At 39.7% G+C, this 21743-nt stretch overlaps 1 protein-coding gene across 1 annotated transcript in view; it reads left to right on the top strand.

The window, feature by feature from the left end:
- Window positions 1-1540: 1540 nt before the first annotated feature.
- Window positions 1541-21743, top strand: part of CDC5L (cell division cycle 5 like) — a 40479-nt gene continuing 20276 nt past the window's right edge. Inside the window, exons 1-11 of the mRNA XM_063442065.1 lie at window positions 1541-1686; window positions 5457-5560; window positions 9611-9772; window positions 10614-10741; window positions 12196-12295; window positions 13040-13258; window positions 14553-14700; window positions 15027-15215; window positions 16589-16737; window positions 18002-18164; window positions 20208-20372. Coding sequence (XP_063298135.1) covers window positions 1642-1686; window positions 5457-5560; window positions 9611-9772; window positions 10614-10741; window positions 12196-12295; window positions 13040-13258; window positions 14553-14700; window positions 15027-15215; window positions 16589-16737; window positions 18002-18164; window positions 20208-20372 — 1572 coding nt within the window. The 5' untranslated portion in view covers window positions 1541-1641. The remainder of the gene's footprint in view (window positions 1687-5456; window positions 5561-9610; window positions 9773-10613; window positions 10742-12195; window positions 12296-13039; window positions 13259-14552; window positions 14701-15026; window positions 15216-16588; window positions 16738-18001; window positions 18165-20207; window positions 20373-21743) is intronic.

Here is a 21743-nt window from a genome sequence, read left to right as displayed (position 1 = left end):
TATACCAGAACCAGTTAAAGAGATTCGTCAGGCATTTTGTGACTTATCCAAGTAATTTTGATGTATTGTAGAACGAATAATTTTGTGTGGTACACATTTTTTTGTCTTCTTTATCACAGGCCTACTACATTGTCAGTTCCGGCACACCACAACCAACTGGTGTTATTAACTATGATACCTACTACTATTTATGTGTTATCTAACTTATGACAATATTGCCCCAACCACACATATATATTGCCATAAGAGTTATATATTTTTTTTTAAATATTTCTTTACTGGAATTTCATATGGTGTAAAATATAAATATATTAATAAATGATAAAATGATAAGAAATACAGTAATGCAAAAACAATTGTAGCAGGAATGTTCTGTTAACAAAGCTCTGTAAAATGAGTGATTTGCTGGTTAGCTCTTTTTTTCTTTAATCAATAGGTCTATTCCACCGTCTTGGGCCTGAAGCTTCAGCTCCATCAGCCCCTAAGTTAATCCATCCCTGGTAACAAGCAGTGAATTGATCATTAATCACACATTGGTGATAACTTTGCGATCGGCACCCAGCAATATTCTGTGTACAGAGAAAAGGGACAAAATAAACAGCAGCTGCTGAGTATTGTTGAGTTTAGCATGTGAGTCACTCAGTAAAATAGGCTTTAGAACTGATGAATGTATTTATTTTGTTAAAGTACAATTTAAACACTTTCAATAATCACACAGAAATAGAAAAAAAAACACTGTGGGCTAATACATAAAAAAAACACTGTGGGCTAATACAATAAAAAAAACACCAAGACAATGAACCAGTGCTGCCGATGATGCTCAGCTCCTATATAATGGTCAATTCCAAGGAATATCCCATCATCTCAAGATATATTTAAAATGCAATGAATAACTTGTGAGTTCACATGGTGCCAGAGGGCAATATACTACCGCAGGGCATCACTTTTCATGTGCTCCCCGTCTGCATGAAAAAGCAGTACCAGGGGTCACGGTTTCATCGCTGGGAATTTAAATTTTAGCAGAAATGAGACTGGCGGTGACTTGGGGAAAGGTTCCAGTTTGGCTGCCGTGAGCTAAATTGTGAAATTCTTCCAATTCCCGAATAAACCAAGGGTTTATTCACTAAACTGGCAAGAAAATGTGATAAGACTTAAATGGCAGAAATGTAAAAACGAAATTGACTGTGACTAGCTAAGTCAGAATATTTTTCCATTCTAGCTAATTATTTTTTGCCTTTTGGACGTTAATTTGCTCTAAATCAGAGTTTAGAAAATAACCCTGTTAGGTGCCCAGTAATAAAGTGGACGTGGCAGGTGCAGACTGCGCTAGGTGTTGCCTATTATAATCCTGACACTAGAGGGCGCTGTGCCGCTCCATCAGGGCAGCGCTGTGGTCCTCCTGCCACCAGAGATCGCTGTGGCTCTCACGCGTAGTGTTTCTTCCTAACGTCTTAGAACGCTGGTCAATGCATGCGGAGCAGCGCTGTGGTCCTCCTGCCACCAGAGGTCGCTGTGAGAATCCCGCCGCCTCCAGCCAGTTCCAGGACACGCCGAGGGCAGCGCGTCGTTTGACGTCACGAGCAGTTCCCGGTGCAGCGGAGGATCAGGCCTGGGAGCGAGCGCAGCCACACAGCCGCCAACATGCCGCGAATCATGATAAAGGGAGGGGTGTGGAGGAACACGGAGGTGAGGGAGCACCCAGCGACCCGGGGCCGGGAGACCGGCTTACTGAGAGCAGATATATATATATATATATATATACATCAATATCAATATAAATGATAATAATAATAGCTAACAGGCTGACTGACCCTGCAACCCCCATCACCCTCAGCCAGCCACCCACCAGAACATGATCACCCCCAGCCAGCCACCCACCAGAGCATGATCACCCCCAGCCACCAGAGCATGATCACCCCCAGCCACCAGAGCATGATCACCCTCAGCCACCAGAGCATGATCACCCTCAGCCACCAGAGCATGATCACCCCCAGCCACCAGAGCATGATCACCCCTAGCCAGCGTGCCCTGTGTCCAGCAGAAGAGTCATAGAATGAGAGAGCCAAAACACATAATGTGTACAGCCCAGATACTGCTGGCTGAGTGTGATGGGCTGGCATTGCACCCTCACCACTCCTAGCCAGCATGGTCACCACTAGTCCTGGCTATGGATCTTGTGGCAGGGGGGGGGGGGTGTCACAGAGTGAGAGAGTCAGGACACGTACCATGTGTTATAGTGTACAGACCAGACACTGCTGTCTGCGAGTGATGGACTGGACTCCTAGCCAGCATAATCACTTATAGCCAGCATGCCCGGCTGTGTGCCCTGTGTCCAGGAGAAGAGTTAAAGAATGAGAGCGAAAACACAACGTGTACAGCCCCGACACTGCTGGCTGCGTGTGATGGGAGTTACCATGCACAATACTGGGTCTGCTCTGATTCAGTAATTGCTGGGTTTCTGGATTAACAACTGTCAGTGCCTGAGTCTAGCTATGGCTGTAGTGGTGAGCGTTATTTGATCCAGGACTAAACTGTAGAAACATAGAATGTGACGGCAGATAAGAACCATTCGGCACATCTAGTACCCAATTTTCCAAATACTTTCATTAGTCCATGGCCTTATCTTATAGTTAGAATCGCCTTATTCATACCCCACGCATTCTTAACCCCTTAAGGACACATGACATGTGTGACATGTCATGATTCCCTTTTATTCCAGAAGTTTGTTAACCTCTACGACTTTAGCTGGAAGGCTATTCCAAGCATCCACTGCCCTCTCAGTAAAGGACTACTACCTGATATTATTTTTAAACCTTTGCCCCTCTAATTTAAGACACTGTCCTCTTGTTGTGGTAGTTTTTCTTCTTTTAAATATAGTCTCTTCCTTTACTGTGTTGATTCCCTTTATGTATTTAAATGTTTCTATCATATCCCTCCCTGTCTCGTCTTTCCTCCAAGCTATACATGTTAAGATCCTTTAACCTTTCCTGGTAAGTTTTATCCTGCAATCCATGAACCAGTTTAGTAGCCCTTCTTTGAACTCTCTCTAAAGTATCAATATCCTTCTGAAGATACGGTCTCCAGTACTGTGTACAATACTCCAAGTGAGGTCTTACCAGTGTTCTTTGCAATGGCATGAGCATTTCCCTCTTTCTACTGCTAATACCTCTCCCTATACAACCAAGCATTCTGCTAGCATTTCCTGCTGCTCTATTACATTGTCTGCGTACCTTTAAGTCATCAGAAATAATCACCCCTAAATCCCTTTCCTCAGATGTTAAGGTTAGGACTCTATCAAATATTCTGTACTCCGAACTTGGGTTTTTACATCCAAGATGCATTATCTTGCACTTATCCACATTACCGTATATACTCGAGTATAAGTAGAGTTTTTCAGCAAATTTTTTGTGCTGAAAAAGCCCCGCTCGACTTATACTCGAGTCAAGGTCTGTATTATGGCAACTTATATTATGGCTCATTACAAGCCCCGACGGTCCTGTTGGGGGCTGGCAGCGAGCTGTTACTTACCTTTGTAGCAGCTCCCCTGTCAGCTCCCAGTGCAAGTCTTGCGAGACCCGCGGCCATGTATATAATGCAGAGTGTGTGTTTGTATGAGAGTGTGTGTTTGTATGAGAGTGTGTGTTTGTATGAGAGTGTGTGTTTGTATGAGAGTGTGTGTTTGTATGAGAGTGTGTGTTTGTATGAGAGTGTGTGTTTGTATGAGAGTGTGTGTATATAATGCAGAGTGAGTGTGTGTATATAATGCAGAGTGAGTGTGTGTATATAATGCAGTGTGTGTGTTTGTATGAGTGTGTGTGTGTATATAATTAAATAAATCACAGAATTTCATAGCCCCAAGTTTTACCCTCGACTTATCCACGAGGCATAGCATATTTCACAATTATTGGTCACAAAACTGCACTCGACTTATACACAAGATCGACTTATACACGAGTATATACGGTAAATGTGAGTTGCCACAACTCTGACCATTTTTCTAGTTTACCTAAATCATTTGCCATTTGGCTTGTCCCTCCTGGAACATCAACCCTGTTACATATCTTAGTATCATCAACAAAAAGACATACCTTACCATCAAGACCTTCTGCAATATCACTAATAAAAATATTAAAGAGAATGGGTCCATGTACAGATCCCTGCGGTACCCCACTGGTGACAATCCCAAGCTTTGAATATACTCCATTGACTACAACCCTCTGTTACCTGTCACTAAGCCACTGCCTTACCCATTCAACAATATTGGAATCCGGATACCTCTAAATGCAGTGTGCTTGTCTGTCTGTTTAATTTAAAAACTAAAGTGTGAGTTGAAGGGAGATCAAAGTGAATTTTGAAATCTAAAAACAGAGAAATTGTTCTCAGTTTAGCTTCTGAGTTCTGAAATGTAAGATTAATTTTTAATTCCCAACAATTCAGACTTTACTGGAGGGCAGTTTGGTTTATCATCTGGGTTTGTTGACAAAATATAAATAAAATATCGTCCGACCTTATTGGGTCAAATTCTTTGCAGTGTCATATATTCTGCACTTGAAACAAAGGTCTCCCCACAATGTCAATTATTCAGCAAGGTTTCATTGAGAGCTTGAACACCCACAGTTTATTTTAATGTCAAATAGTGTTTTGGTTGAATGCTTATGGTTTGTGGGAAATTACTGTAATCACAAGTGCCCTTATTCACAGGTAACACATAACACTGTTTTTTTTTTTTTTACTAATTGATTTTTTTATAAGAGCCGTCGTGGCCTGTATACATGTAGGAATGTACAGTAATCGGCATTTTGCTGTAATCCAGGCTTTCACTTAGACTGTTAACTGCTTAGAGATTAATATAATCAGATTTACACATTTCCAGTGCATTGCTATGCACCATTACCCTTTGAAATTAGAACTCAGATTTTTAAAGATTCTCCAGAGCTCAATTCCATGGTCTTAAAAGGAGACTTGAAAGTGAAACACTTTTGACCTGAATTATTAAGACTGGTCCCCACTACTGTAGACCAAAGGGTTCTGTAGATCAGCTGGCTCCCAATTTTTTTTTTTATAGAGAATTAAACAAATCATTTTCCTAGATCTTCCTCTTGCAAGACAATTCTGACAAGCTAATTTTTCCTAAAAGTTTAAATAACATATGCCATGGTATTGATATTGTTGTAGTTTTTGTATAAATGATGAGTTATTCATCTGCAGTATGCAGCAATCACAGTATGTCAAAATTATCTGTGGGTTGAAGATCAAATTCTGGTGGTGTAAGTATTACAGCTAGTTAACATGGCTCTTATCATTAAGGAACTTACTATTAAAGTTGGCTTTCAGGCATATTCTGACACTGAAAAGGTTCATCGTGAATTTTTTTCAGACCTGTGATAATCCCAAGACATTGTAACAATAAATTCTTTACCATATGCTCAATGTGTGATTTGTTTATTTCTCCAAAGGATGAAATTCTTAAAGCAGCTGTTATGAAATATGGCAAAAACCAGTGGTCTCGTATTGCTTCTCTCTTGCACAGAAAATCTGCCAAGCAGTGCAAAGCACGATGGTATGTATTCATCAGTTTGTACAAAAAGCAACACAGATTGCAAGTTTGATTAATGGTAACAAGGGTGTCGTGGTAGAAATCCTCTAGATCTGAAGTTATAGTAGAGCTATATTTTCTGGGATTATTCACTCGTTTTTTAAGGATGTTCATATTATAAAACATGGTTTGACAAATCCCAGGCGTCAGGTCGCCATGGCAGCTAGAAATTGCGCCCTGGCGCCTGGGATTTGCAAGCTATTTAGTGGCTGCCAGAGCTTTGAAGGTGGCCGTCACGGGAAATATTGGAGTCGGCTGCCCTGGAGAGCAAGGAGGCGGCCGCCCTGAGCTAGATGGAGGCGGGCAGCATGGAGGCAGCCACCCGCTCGAGCATTGTAGGCAACTTGGGTGCGCGTGTGCCTGTCAGTGTGTGTGGGCCAATGTGTGCATGCAAGCCTGTTGTCAGGGTACGTGTGTGTGTGTGTGTGCGCGCGCGCGTTTAGGTACCTGCCCCCACTCAGCCTCTCAAAGGTAGGGAGGCTGAGTGGGGTTCAATGAAAACAAAAATGTAAGTGTTCTTAACACTATAGGTTCAGGAATACATGTATGTGTTCCTGACCCTATAGTGTTTCTTTAAGATTGCAAAGTCTAACGTAACAGGGAAAAACCTCCAACTTGTCTGTTTTGTCAATTAGATTCTGACCTAGGACTACCCTGCTGCATCTTCGATGCCCTCATGTGCAACTCATGTGCAACATATCAAAATTAATGTTAACATAAATTCTTCTGGATTTACATACTTTACGGGGTGTCTTCTACCTGTTCAACACACAATCTGTAAAATGTTACATTCAGTATGCGAATTGTGTCCCAGCATGCATTTTTTTTGTTGTAAATCTTTCTTTTATTATGGCATATGCGTCATGGGGTACAGAAGAGAAAGAGGAGGCATTGTGGGATAACACGAGTGAACAATATCAAGATAGTGTGCAATGCACCTCAAAGAAAGATTGCCGTGTTTTTTTTTTTGCTTTTTTTTTGTGGAACAATCATGTAAACAGAGTGGTATAAGCTTAGTTGAGAAACAAAAGTAATAAAGTTAGGCTTCATATACAAGTCTGGTAGTCATAGCTAAACAGGATATTTTTTTGTTTTATAACGACATAGGAACAACATAGCAATACAGGCCTGGTAGTATTTGCGGGTCATATGAACACACAGAGGGTTATTAAGGCTCAACTGAGCTGGTATAGTGGGCAGAGTCATCCACGCTAAAACATTCTGTTTGAGAGTGATCCTAGTTGCAACTACTGGGCAGTTTTAGCTCTCAGGGTTGGGTACACTAAATACTATCGTGATCCGGCATAAGCTTTTAACCCATTCAGCACTATTGTGTCAGGAAGGTTAAACTCGAGTTACAGTCAGCAGCTTAGCGTTTGTTATGAGTCAGTAGCGGAGTTGCCGTGTTTTTAGGGGGTAACAGGGGTATCTTAATCGATCAATACACAGGTTATTAGTGTGTAACTAGATAGGGGGTACAAAGGCTACCCTAACTGCAGGCAAATGACGGTTTCCATTATTATCATTATAACAGGCTAAACAAGCTATTCAAGCTAAACAATAAAGGCATGTTGGACTGAGGTGGATGTGACCCTGTCGGGATAACAATCTTGCTACCTCTAGCCGGATCCGTATTAGTATTCCTATAACGTCATATGCGTCTCTAGATTATACGTTAAACATGCATAGAACAGGCTAGTCAAAATGCTGGGCCAGACAGTTCAGTATCGTAATTGCTTTATAGCTAGCAAAACCAAGGTAAGGGGTTAAACTGAAGCAGATAAAAACGTTAGTGACTCTAGACGGCCATACAATTACAGCAGTGAGAAAGCACCCAAAGTCTGTCCGATGTCTAGACTGATGGCTGAGGTGCGGGTTGTTGAGACAGTTCACCCGATGCCTTTGGGATGTTTCTGGAGGCAGACCACCCCGTGGTCCGGCGCGGTGCTCTCAGCATCGTTTCTGCCCGGGTTTTCCCGATTCCCTGCTCTCCGCCCGCTCCGACCGGGCGCTTGGTGTCTGGGGACCTTGTGTCTTCGGCCCGAGGCCTTAGTAGGGGTTCTTGCCACAAGTCCATTGGCCCCATCAACAGGGTCGTGGGCCTGAGGGTTTGCCGGTGCTCGGCTGTCCCCTCGGGTGTATGGGTGGCGTGGGAGGGTTACCTCTTGACGAACCCCCAGCTCGGAAGAAGATCGTGTGGCCCCTTTGGTGGCTGGGTGTGTTTGGCGGTTAGTCCGGGGTGTATTCAGGAGCTTGCTTGGGTTGGGTCCTACCTCCACCTCGTGTTTGCCGACATGGTTCGGGAAGGCCTCGCCTAGGCTGTGTTTCCGTTGAGAGGCCGCCTTTGCCTTCCGTGGAGGGATCACCCACAGATGGCGCCGGGTAGCCGGGCGGATCCAGGCCGCCAAATCTCTTATTCCTCGTTTGTAAGGCAGTCCCTTGGTATTGTGCCCCCTCCACAGGCGTGTGCATAGCTGGTGTAGGAACTCCAAGGCGTCCCTGGGTGGTTTAAGGAGTTTGCTTTGCGAGGTTCCCGCCATGTGGCTGGACCCAGAACATCCGGAGTCCAGCCTTGAGTGGGTAGGTGCAGTTGTTGGATCAACGTATGTCCCATTGGTGGGGACCGGGATAACCCCCGCCGGTCCATAGGGGGGGGAACGAGGGCACAAATCTTGTCTCGTGTCTTGCTTCAGCAGTGAGAGAGCGGCCGTCTCCCTCACCGCCGCCATGCTCGTAGGCCGCAACCCCGTGCGGGTCGGGACCGGTGCAGAGATCACCTTGCTTGGTGTCTACACGTAGGTCTCAGTAGCCCCAGTCGTTTGGGAGTCGCTATGTTGTGGTTCACAGCCTCTGTTCGTCGGTAGTCGACGGTGTGCACGGTGGTAAGCTGGAGCAGCAGCGACATGCGACTGCTCCGTTCCGCGGCCAGGCCCTGCCCCCATGTCCCAGCATGCATTTGACACAGTTATTAAAAATTTTAAATTCTAATAAAATTGTGTCAGACAGCAAGTAAAGTATTTACTTTGCTCGTTTTAAAGAGCAACTGTAGTTCCCAAAACTACTTTTGCTCTTTTTAAAGAGCATACAATTCTATCTATACATTGTGCTAGCAGTTTAGCTAGAAAATGTATAGGTTGGGAGAAAAACCTTTTTTTAAAAATGTTTCTTTCTTCCACCTGTCAATCAATTCTGTGCTGAAAATTGAATTGATGGTGTAGAGCAGGAGAGGCCACCCACAGGCAGCACTACTGCTCACCATCCATCCTACCACATACTATGTGGTTGCTATGGTAACCCACTAGCTGAAGCTGCTAGAGTATTGGAATGGCGTCACTTTAGTCTTACTGACATGCTGACAACGAAGCCAGCGTCTTGGAAAAGTGTCCCAAACTGCGCAAATCAGCAAAGACTATGGGAGTAGCACAGGATTAATCTGATCTTGAGAGCGCAGCGGGGGAGTGGAGAGTCAGGGAAGTCAATACAGATTCCATTTAAACAGGCACTCTAAGCAACAGCTCACTCTAGTTGTTATAATGTCTAAAGTCCCCTTGTACTTTCCCTTGGTTTAAACACAGAAATTACTTCATCTTAAATATGTAATTTTGTTGTTGCAAACAGTGCCGTTTCAGTGAGAATTCTGTCTTGGCACTGAATTGTAGGTAAGGTCATATGATACTAATCCAGTTGTTTAAAATAGGCTGGGGACCTATTTATCGTAAACAAATTAAGGGACACAGATAATTGAAATAATTTTAAATAGTGTTCCTTTTAGTATCAAACTATTTAGGAAAAGTCCGATTCGTCCAAACTGTATGACATTGGCTGAGTGTGCTGGGCTAAAAAAAAGTTTGACAAATGACTCTAGGCAAGTAAAAAAAAAAAAATGGAATTGGGAAATGAATGTATTAAAGTGCATAATTGGTATTCATCCTAACTAAAAATGTACGATGTATAAGTTATTTAATTTTGCAAAGGCATTTATGATGATACACTTTTATCTTTTGTTCGTGATAGGTACGAATGGTTGGACCCGAGCATCAAAAAAACAGAATGGTCTCGCGAAGAGGAGGAGAAATTACTACACTTGGCCAAGCTAATGCCTACACAGTGGAGAACGATTGCACCAATCATAGGCAGGACAGCTGCACAGTGCCTGGAACACTATGAATTCCTGCTGTATGTATAAATACATCTTTTTTTTTTTTTTTTAAGATCTTTTTGTAGCTTGTTACCACATAGTTCTGTGTGTGTTCCAGAACTGGTGCTCTCCAGTGGGGAATAAGTCCCTAAAATTTCCAAATGGCAAAAAAGAGTGGGAGGATGCACCAACAATCACACCAGGAGATCCATAAATTATGAAAAAATGTTCTTTGAAACACAAAATGTGTAAAATGAAGTGGCTGTAGCTTCATCTTGCTTTTTTGGCACAATGTAATACATTTTTATATTGTAGAAAATTCATTATTTATTTTTGGATTTTCCCATAGACTTTAGTGTACACACCTACACTACAATAATTTTAGCTTTCCTTATTACACAGTAATTTTACTTTAGAATGTCATATCTCTGCCTCTTTAAATAGCCTTCTAGAGCATGCAACAAACTCGAGTGTGATTAAAGTTTCTTTAACATAGCAGGAGATTACAGTTTTTCCAAGTTAACACATTGTGGTGTCAGATCTGATTGAGAATGTAGTTTGTCAGCCACGGCAAGGGGAGGTGTTGCTAGGGCTGCATAAACTGAAATGAAAGGGGAACTAAATGGAATAAATTTGTGCAGTGAGACTGCGTCCTGGTATATAGACATGATCTACACACCAAAACCACTTTATTCAGCTAAAGTTGTATTGTTTCTTAGAGTATTCTTTTAAGTCCAGGAAAATATTCTGGTTATATTACCACATTAAAAGTTACTTGCCACTGTAAGACATTGTATGCTCACCGAGTTAGTGGCGAGTGGAAAATTTGAGTCCCGTGTGTGTAAGTATATATAATTACAAACTTGTTTGTTCCCTTAGGGACAAAGCTGCTCAGAGAGATAATGAAGAAGAGGCAGCGGATGACCCTAGAAAACTTAAACCTGGAGAAATCGATCCAAATCCTGAAACCAAACCAGCAAGACCCGATCCAGTTGATATGGACGAAGGTATTTTGACTAAACTGTCTTAGTTTGTTTTTGTTGATACATGACATGGTTGTTATATGTTTGTGTGACTAGACACTGTACAAGAGGTGTCCCTCACGTGTATCTTTTTTTAGATTCTAGGGTCCAACTTTTTACTAAAATAATAATTGAACAATTTTACTTGCCTGTAATTCTTTGCAGTCCAATCTGCCCTCTGTGTTATCATCATGCTCGATAAGTAAAGCAGATTGTGCCAAAAAGCCATGTTGTCCTATCAAATGCTTCTAACAGAAAAGCCTTGACAACATAAGGCACATGCTAGGCAATCACTGCAGTCCGCCAATCAGAAACCTCTGCATGAGTACATCAAATTCCAAGAAAGGATGGATGACTCTATTGTGGACTCGAAGCACCATCTAGTGGCTGTCAGGGTGAAAACCAGGGGAGGTGTGTTTCGCCCCGCAATGTTACATTGCTGTATCTCTGAAATTGAAATGGAGTGTTTTTTAGTGTCCCTTTAATTTGTGTGAACTTGCTATGATTGGTTCACTTTATTACCCTCTCACCCACCACCACCATATGCAATCACTAATCCTACAGCATTCTATTGTAACACACAGCTCACTTGCTGTCCCATCTTGCACATTCATTTTGATCAGATTGACCTTGGGATAGTTCTCTAGCTTGTCAATTCTCCCCAATACATCGACACAACTGGTTTCATTGGCCTCATGTTCATGTCTAAATAATTAACAGGTGTGGTGCAGGAATATTTTTTATACGGAATTGTAATGTACTTTTTTTTTTTTTTTTTTTTTACTTTAACTTGTACTTAAGCTTTCTTTTGTTAGGTTTATTATTTTGTAGCTTGACACCTAGACAGAGCAGATCCTTGTTTGTCTAATGATATTTATTTATTTTACTGGAAGTTCAATAAATTCCCAACGCAGTCAATATGAGTGTTTAATAAATATTTATTTCGGCAGCAGAGCTTCCTTTAACACAATAGAATTAAATAACCCTGACATTGCTCTCATTTGTACTTATTATATCACCTTGGCAGAGTTCATTCTTAAAGGAGCACTTTGACTTTAAAACTATTTATAAAGCTAGATATGCTCCTTACTTTATTTAGATCAACCCACTTTGTTTAAAAATAAATCATGTTTAAATAGATCAGCTATATTGATGCATTTATGTTTTATTTTTTTGTGAGCACATATACATGTAAGTTGTATTTGAGCAAATTGGTTGTGGTGATTGAACAACTATTGACACTTTATTTTTTCTGCCTGTTTACGTCACTGTCGTCTGCCTTATGGTTCACAAATCTGTGAATGATGTGTCTCCCCCCCCCCCCGGCTTGCTTTCTTTCTTTTCTTTTTTTTTTTTTTGTGTAAAACTTTATACATTTTTAACACTGCTGTCATGCCTAAACATTGCCTTTTAACTTGAAATGTTTGTACTGATTCCAGATGAACTTGAGATGCTTTCTGAAGCTAGGGCCCGTTTGGCTAATACACAAGGAAAAAAGGCAAAGAGGAAAGCCAGAGAGAAACAGTTGGAGGAAGCAAGGTATATTCAGCTATGGAGCCTGTTTGTCATGTCAGGCAATATATCTTGTGTATGTCCTGTATAATACTATGTTTGAACAAAATAGAACTCCTTAACATTTAACTGTGGAACAGGAAAATACTATAGTGATGGAGTAGGAATGTACAAATATCTCGTAGTAACATAGACACGTAAATGTTGAAGACCATTGTTGGTATTAACTGCCATTTTTTGTCACATTTTTAATAGTGTACAGAGACAATATTGAGCATACAAATGTCTGTTCGCCAGTGTACACAGTGAAAATTGGCTGCTCTCTCACATTGGTGGGTGTTAAAAAATAAAATAAAACAAATATGAAGTTATTATTATGTATAAAGCTCCAACACATTCCTCAGTGCTGTACTATGGTGTGCCTGAATGTGTTCAGGGAAAGATAAGTGGGAATCGGAAAGGTTGTTTAGGTTGCAGCCTTGGGGTGAGTAAGGAGATGAATTTGACATCCTTTATTGAATTAAGGTTTATTTATTTTAGTTTTTTTTTTTTCATTTAATTTATTAATTTTTTTTTGTTAATCTTTCTTTTATTGAGGTATTTTAGTTTTTTTCTTTTTTTTCTAGTTGCTCATTAATTTTTGTTTGCATCATTTAAGAAACTATTATATGCATTATTTGAAGAGAAACCTTTTCTAACAAGTATACCATTTATTCAATCTATCTTTATTTTTTTAAATAGAATATTAATACAATGTGCTTACTTTGACAGGCGCCTTGCGGCACTTCAGAAGAGGAGGGAGCTCCGTGCTGCAGGAATAGATATACAGAAGAAGAGGAAAAAGAAACGTGGTGTAGATTACAATGCAGAAATCCCGTTTCAAAAGAAACCCGCGCCTGGATTTTACGATACGGCAGAGGAAAACTATGATGCACTAAATGCAGATTTTAGAAAGCTCCGCCAGCAGGACTTGGATGGGGAGCTGAGATCGTATGTTAGCATTATTTGTAAATCACAATAATGTTCAGTCGTGTGTAATAGGGCTAGAAACCAATAAACCCATATTTAAAAACAAACCATTCAGGTCCGTCATGTAGAAAATAGTCTTCATTTTAATCAATTTGTATTAATTACAAATAAGATTAAAGGGAAGTTGATAAAATGTTTTTTGTTACCTTTTAACCCCTTAAGGACCAAACTTCTGGAATAAAAGGGAATCATGACATGTCACACATGGCATGTGTCCTTAAGGGGTTAAATAAAAGTACAATGTATTGTAGCCTTATAGTAAATATACAAGCCAGCTTATTGATTTGGCATTGCTGCTTGTGAGACTTGTATTGACTAGTGTAACTTTCTCTGGGCCTGGAGAAATTCCTCCCTTCCCTGGCACCAAGGCACGGGTATGTTCTGTCAAATATAACAGTTCAAAGTGTTGCTAAGCTCCCTTGCTGAACTGAATCACAGTAGATGTCATACTTCTAAAGTGCCCTTTAAAAGAAAGCACCTCTAGTGACTGTTAGGAAGACACCCACTAGATGTGAATATTTTACCCTGCAGTATAAAAAAAGCAGTTTTCTTTAAAAAAAAAAAAAAAAACTGCCATGGTTAAAACTCAATGACCAGTGCACTCAGACCACTTGATTGAGATGGAGTGGTCTGGGTGACTATAGTTTTCCTTAAAACAAAAACAGTCGTGTATAAGCGATAATAGAGATCTACTCTGTGCAGAGCAATCGTGGCTATAAATTGTTGAATGTGATTTGGTTTGTCTGCTGGCACATTCTACATAGTTATAAGCCTTGGAACAATATTTTAATGCCAATATCAAGTAACTGGGTGGTGGTCTGGAGCAGATACTATATATATTTTTTTTTTCAATCCTGGACACTCTTCTAAATGTTTCCCAGGGTGACATTCCAGTGCTTTTGTCTGATGAATTGACTTTCATCTCATCCAGCTATCACACTTCTTCCCATGTGTTAGTTTATACATTAGAATAAAACCCAGTCTATTTATTTTTCCAGGCGAGATGTTAACAGATTAATTGATTTTGCTTATATTTTGGGTGTGCTTCTCTGGAGAAAGAGCTGTGAAAATATTTTTACTGCTGTCAATTTTAACGTCTTCCTAATGAAAGCTTGGAATGTGGTTCACTACATCTTGAAACCAAATTTATATTCCGCTTGGATAATGTTAAATAGTTTTTTTTTTTTTTTTTTGTTCTCTTCTGCCTTTCATTTAAGACAGAACCGTTGAATGATTGTTTTATTGCCATTGACAGTGAAAAAGAAGCAAAAGAAAGAAAGAAAGACAAGCAAAATATAAAAAGGAAAAAGGAGTCTGATCTTCCATCAGCAATTCTGCAGACAACTGGCGGGGTATCTGAACTCACAAAAAAAAGAAGCAAACTGGTTCTCCCCTCACCTCAGGTTTGTATGAGTGACAGCATCACATTTTGCTGATTTAAAGAGGACATTCTGTGAAAATAAATACACGGTAGCACATTGCTAATTTTTATACAGACAATACAGGTGAATTTACTACCAAATATGAAAAGAAAAATAACATACAAAGATGTAGAATATATCTAGGGATGGATAAATATAGGTTACAGGCCTGACATGAATGTGTAGTTTCGCATGTCATAATATCTCCATTATTGGCTTTTGTCTGCTTTTAAGCATTTTTGTAATTAGGGTATTGTTTATTTATTGTAACTATGAATTTTAACAATGTTTTTTTTTTTTCCGGTCAGATTTCAGATGCAGAGCTTGAGGAAGTTGTGAAGATTGGCCAGGCCAGTGAAATCGCTAGACAAACAGCGGAGGAATCCGGTATCACCAATTCTGCTTCCAGTACGCTGCTATCGGAGTACACTGTGGCCAACAGCAGCATAGCCTTAAGAACCCCTAAGACACCTGCGGCACAAGATCGAATCCTGCAGGTAATGGGGATAGTGTTTCATGTCATTAACAGGCTAAACATTTCCACTATCCATTGCGCTTTGGTTTAGTTTTTATCATTTTAAAGGCCTGGCTAATAGTGTAGGATTTGAAATTGTAAACCCTGATTAGAAGAAACTTAAATAGTTTCAGCCTAAATTTTGCTCCTTTTAAAACACCAAGCCATTCTATAAACTGATTTACAAAACACTTTGTAGGTTACACAAATAGCAAGGAGTAAGTAAAACTCAATGATCATAATTACTGCTTAACTAATGACTGAACTTATAGAAGCAGTGGGACCATGTGCATGTAAGTGTATGTGTAATCTCTAAAAAAAAATAAAAAAAAAAAAATATATATATATATATATATATATTTCTAGTAAAACATTAATGAATAAAAATAAATAACTTTTGCTGAAGACAGTTCTGCTTACCTAAAGATCTTCGTAGCATCTTTCTATCATTTTCTTTATTCAGCCCTCGGCAATTCATCTGCCGGGAGCTGATTTTGCATTGACCAACTCTCAATGCACGAAAATAAACGTTGTACCAGTGCCGTGGCTAGGGATGGCTGTGGAAATTAAGTTTTTCGATGTAGGCTTTGCCCATAAAGTAGTTTCTACCTTATCTTGTTAAGAGATTACACGGATAGTGACATGAAGTGACATAGCTGTTTTTGATGTGAATACTATTCATGCCAGGTTTCAAATAAATGTCATGCTATTTCTTTTAATTACATGACAGTGAAAAAGATTAACAGATTAATCGAGTTATTGATTTAGCCGTTATACATGTTTAGATAGATTTGGATATTTGCATATATTTATGCGCAATGCAGCCTCTTGGCTTGCATTAACCCCTTAAACACTGCACTACATTCTTTCATGCAATTAGGGTGACATTGGGACATAAGGGCTAGAACTCTGCTGGAACCAGAGAGACCCAGGTATCACTTGATACCTGGGCCTGTGCTCTGTAAGCTGGGGCCATATTTAGTGGCCCCAGAATAACCGGTGAGCTGTGTGCAGCAATAGAAAGATTCCAACAAATTATAAGTACAGTTTTAAATAATAAAAACAATATACTCAAATATATACCGGTAGTTTTTTGTTTTTTTTCTCACAAACCAATACTAACATATATGGCAGGGAAACTGTTTTATCAAAGTGTTGGATGTTATTTCAATTAGCATTCAGTTGTCCACCGATGGAAGTGGCCAACGGACTGTCTGTTGCAATTTATTTGGTTAAATAAGAGCTAATTTAAGCAACATAACTGGCATTTCTCTATATCACAATGTTAAAAAAAAGTAATAAGGTTTGAATGATGCACCCACCTGACCCTCTATTGTGTGTTCTGAAACTTTGCAGGAAGCACAGAATCTGATGGCACTCACCAATGTGGATACTCCGCTTAAAGGGGGGCTTAATACTCCTCTTCACGAGAGTGACTTTTCTGGAGTAACACCACAGAGACAGGTCGTTCAGACACCAAACACCGTGCTCTCCACACCCTTCAGGTAAAACGCATTCTTTAGTTTTATGGTTTGAAGAAAAAATCAATTGCTACTTTGTGTTTCATAAAGGGACATTGTAGGGACTTTAACTGCTTATGCTCATTGTGTAAGTAATGGTGCAGGGAACTGTCTTGGCCTAGTCTGCCTGTATACAATTGCTTATAACTACAACAGTTTGTGAACAGTGCAGTTATAAGCCTGCCTCTTGGGTTTGAAATACTGGAGGAAGAGACTATCCTAGCTCCTCCTGCCTACATGATATTTTGTATGGAGTATGCATGCTAAGATCACTACGTTTTCTTTCTGATTTTTTTTTTTTTTTGGGCTGTGTGGGCCAGCAGTGTGCTTAGCCCCATTTAAAAAAAAAAAAAAAAACAACTGAATTTAATAAGCTCTGAATGGATTGATAGCAGCCACTATCCACACTGTTATATCCAAAGATATCTTAAGGTAAAATGGGCGCTACTATGTCCCCAATTGCAAAGGTCAGAGCTTCTTCATTGTCCTCCTGCTATAAACAACTGATGGGAACAGGCATCGTCTTCGTGGGATCTTTCATAGGCCCCAATCTGTAGTATCACACATGTGTAAGCAAAAACTGACAGGTGAAGTGAATAACATTGATTATATAGAAACAGTGGCACCTGCAAAAGGGATTGGATATATTGGGCAGCAAGTGAATAGTCAGTTCTTGAATTTCGTGTGTCGACACAAAAGTCAAATGACAAAAAAAAAAACTAAAAATGCAATTACCATTTGCCATATTATTTATTTATCACATTCTTCCATTTCCCAGTGTATCTCGAAACAATACACGGTGTACCATCGGATAGTTAATCCAAACAAATCTTCAAACAATAGCAAGCAGTGTACACAAACATTTTATTCAATGCCCATTCCTTTGAAAACATTTCTTCAGCGATAATCGTCTGATAGAGATTACATTAGACATACAGTCAATGCTCCTTTTCACCAACCAAATCTTGGTAATCAACGTGTTTCTTGTTACACAACACTTCATCAAGTGTAATGAAGTCCAAGATCAATAAAGATCCCCTTTCCTCAGTTAGCTTGGTAAATGACGTCCCAACACCTAGACAATTACGTATTGTTAGCCACTCAAGGATTCTATCATCCAATATAATGTGGTTATACGTAAATCAGTTTTCTAGATTTAATCATTGCGCATGTAGGGAATGGTATCATTTACTTACGCTTATAAGAGAGATACAGATGTCAACCTTTTTATTTTATTTTTAAAATGTAGGACACCGTCTCAGAACTCAGAAGGATTAACCCCTCGTGGGGGCATGACTCCTAAACCTGTTATTGGAGCAACTCCAGGAAGAACACCGCTGCGGGACAAGCTTAACATAAACCCAGAGGATGGATCAGTAGATTACAATGACCCAACTTACATTAAGCAATTGGTAAGAAACTGTTTTGATCTATTATCATGTTACTATTCCTGTAACAGTTATACTGTTATATTTTATTTTGTTTAAATATAGGTCTAGACAAATTTGTCATTGCTGTGCGTGGCCTGATTCATCTTCTCCAACATAGTTTAAAATTCTGTTTTTCATTTTCAATTCATCAAAAATTATTTAATTCTCCACCCTGCTTGTCTCACCTCCTGCAGCTGTGATAATGTCAACTTTCTCTTAACTCTAACCATTATAACCACTACAGCTGCAGTGTTTACAATAGACGTATCCTGCCGCTGTTCTCCAGTTATGGGGAAAACCGTTTTACATTGGTTTGCCCTCTTACTTGTATTCTCTCCAGACTCCATTCGTAAAGCTTTCGATGTTTCTTGTGAATTGTAGTTTTACACCCATGGTTTATTCAGTGGTGTTTGTGTGGGTTCTCGGTGTAAGAATGCAGTAGTTTATTCGTATGGAGTGCGTACATGGAGACAAAGTATAGATGCACTTTTCCCTTCCCTTGTTACTTTTTAAACCTTGTATTTGTGTGAATGTAGAAATTTATTTCTGTGGATTGTGAGTGTATGGATGCAGATGATTATTTATGTGGCGTGTGCGTCAATGGAAGTATGTATGTGTACCCCTTGTTTGTCTGTTTTCTGTTATTTGCAAAGTCTCTTTCCACTCTCCAAATATCTCACTTCCCTCTTCACATAGTCAATGTAACACTTGCTTTCTGCAACTTTCCCTTCACCTATGATCTAAGTATGTATTATTTTACACTCCTTTAAAATGTTATTTCACTTTTTTCAGGCAGCAGGGGGACTACCTGTCATTCCAGGCACTCCCCCTGCTGGCACTGCTATGGGCGGCTATTCCGTCCATGTTATCATGAGGTCCTCGCAAGGACCTCGCGATCACATGGCCCCAGATTGTCAGCAGGTATATCAGGTAAGTCGCCCATCGCGATTGCCGGTGAGTAGGTAAGTTCCCTGGACAGCGTGGACGTGCTATGTCGGCGTTTAGAGCCGGGTCGCCAAGGACGGCATAGCACGCACGCCGTCCTTAAGGGGTTAATAGCTGCGCATTTCATTTTTTTACATGTATTATGCTTTTAAGACATTAAGCTAGGTTTACATCAGCCTAATTGGCAATAGGTTATTAATTGCTATTTTATTGATGAAATTACCTTTTTGGTAGGAATTGTCAGGAATTAATTCAAAGTGAAAGTCTGAAAGCTGAATTCACTTACAGGATTATTTACCAAAATGAAAATTGTCAGGAATTCCAAATGAATTTAAAATTTTAGAACAAAATCGCTGAACTGGATCATGGCGCACTTAGAGAGTTTCTCCAGTTCAGCTTTTTCGGTTTTAACTTCCCTGTGAATTCACCCTGCAATTCTCACTTTAGTCAATAACTCTGTTGGAATTTGCATAGTATGCCCTGGCTGTGCCCTTACAGCATTGTCTTGTATGCAAATCCAAAGAAAATAATAGAAGTTAAAAATAAAAATCACAACTAATTGCTAGGTTTTAGTTGACTATAACAATGTGCTCTGACACCCCTACCTTACCGAATTTACAGGATTCTGCTCCTGAAGTCCTTCAAACAGAAAACATTTTGGTTACCCTGTTTAGAGTCATATATTCTATGCTAAAGAAGTACTACATTTGTGCAAAAACTATTTTTATACTTGTCTTTATATTTTTTTTGTTTTACTTTTTTCTTCACCACTTTTTTCTTTCAACTTGAGTATGCATTGTCCTCTTAATATCAAGTTATAAAATCTACAGATACTAGACACATCTTAAGTCCGTGCATGGGGCTACCTGTATAGGAGGTTAACTGAAATATGTTAACAGCTTATTCACAAACTTGTAAGTGCTACTTTATGTGCACCATAGCTCCAGTGGTATTTTCAATGCCCTGCTTAAACTGATGTTGAATGCAACTCGCACCATTAATTCCAGGAAGCTGATGTACTGAAAGATAAATGAATTTGGTAAAATGCTGATTAATGGACTAATCTTTGAACACACACAGGAAAGAGAATCCCGTGAACATCTGCGTCTTGGGCTGATGACTCTTCCATCTCCGAAAAATGATTTTGAGATTGTTCTGCCAGAAAATGCTGAGAGAGAACTTGAGGAACATGACCAGGAGGAGACCTTTATTGAGGATGCCGCGGACGTGGAAGCACGCAAGCAGGTGTGCAAGTTTGCTAAACAATGACAGTTTGTCAATTTGGATCCAGGGGCAAAAGCAATTGTTTTTGAGATTATATTGGTCAGAGAAGCAAAGATTTGATGGCCTCTGAATGCCTGTATCACCCAATGCTTTTTAACACCTTGCCGGCAGTGTATTATCCATACAATACTGCTTAAAATAATTTTTACAGAGTATGTTTCATACATGTTTAGTATGCTTGTTCGTTTCATATATTAAACGCAGATTTATTGTACTTTTATTGGAAGTTAGATATACCCTTCCCACATACACATTTGATTTATTCTTCTAATTCTTTAATAAAAGCTATGAAAAGTTGATTTTACATTTTAAATATGTAGCTACAATACATGTAGTTCTTTTCCTCTGCTTTTTATTTAGTACTACACATTTATTAATATTGTCAAACTGATGCTTCCCACAACGCACTTAAAGAATGGGCCGTACCATATCGCTGATACTTCCCAAAATGCACCTATAGAATGGCCCATATCATGTAGCTGATACTTCCCAAAACGCACCTATAGAATGGCCCATATCATGTAGCTGATACTTCCCAAAACGCACCTATAGAATGGCCCATATCATGTAGCTGATACTTCCCAAAACGCACCTATAGAATGGCCCATATCATGTAGCTGATACTTCCCAAAACGCATTTATAGAATGGGCCGTACCATATAGCTGATACTTCCCAAAACGCACTTATAGAATGGGCCGTACCATATAGCTGATACTTACCAAAACGCACTTATAGAATGGCCCATATCATGTAGCTGATACTTCCCAAAACGCACTTATAGAATGGGCCGTACCATATAGCTGATACTTCCCAAAACGCACTTATAGAATGGGCCGTTACATATAGCTGATACTTCCCAAAACGCACTTATAGAATGGCCCGTATCATGTAGCTGATACTTCCCATAATGCACTTATAGAATGGGTCGTACCATATAGCTGATACTTTGAAAATATTTTGCTGACTTGTATTAGATTTGTGCAATTGCAAATGTTTCCATTAATTTTTTTTTTTTCGAGCAACATCTGTGTTTTGTAAAAACATAATGTTTGAGACCAAATCATTTTTATGCAAGGCCAGTCAGATATAATTTGTTTTTGTTCTTTGAAGGCTCCCTCCAGACTCCTAAACAACTTTAGCTTGCTGAAAAGCTTTGTGTGAAGAGCACATGACTTACAAAGACTTCTCATTGAGCTGTATTTGGAAGTCTGTGATTGGACAGCCACAGAAAGTCTGGGCGGGGTTAGAAGGGGAGAGCTTTCAAAGGCAGCAGACAAGAGAACTCCATGTTTTTCTAGCTGATTTTAGATGTATCCCCAGTGGAATACATA

The sequence above is a fragment of the Pelobates fuscus genome, chromosome 2, assembly GCF_036172605.1.
Source record: "Pelobates fuscus isolate aPelFus1 chromosome 2, aPelFus1.pri, whole genome shotgun sequence".
NCBI lineage: Eukaryota > Metazoa > Chordata > Amphibia > Anura > Pelobatidae > Pelobates > Pelobates fuscus.
This window is presented reverse-complemented; position numbering and strand designations above follow the sequence as displayed.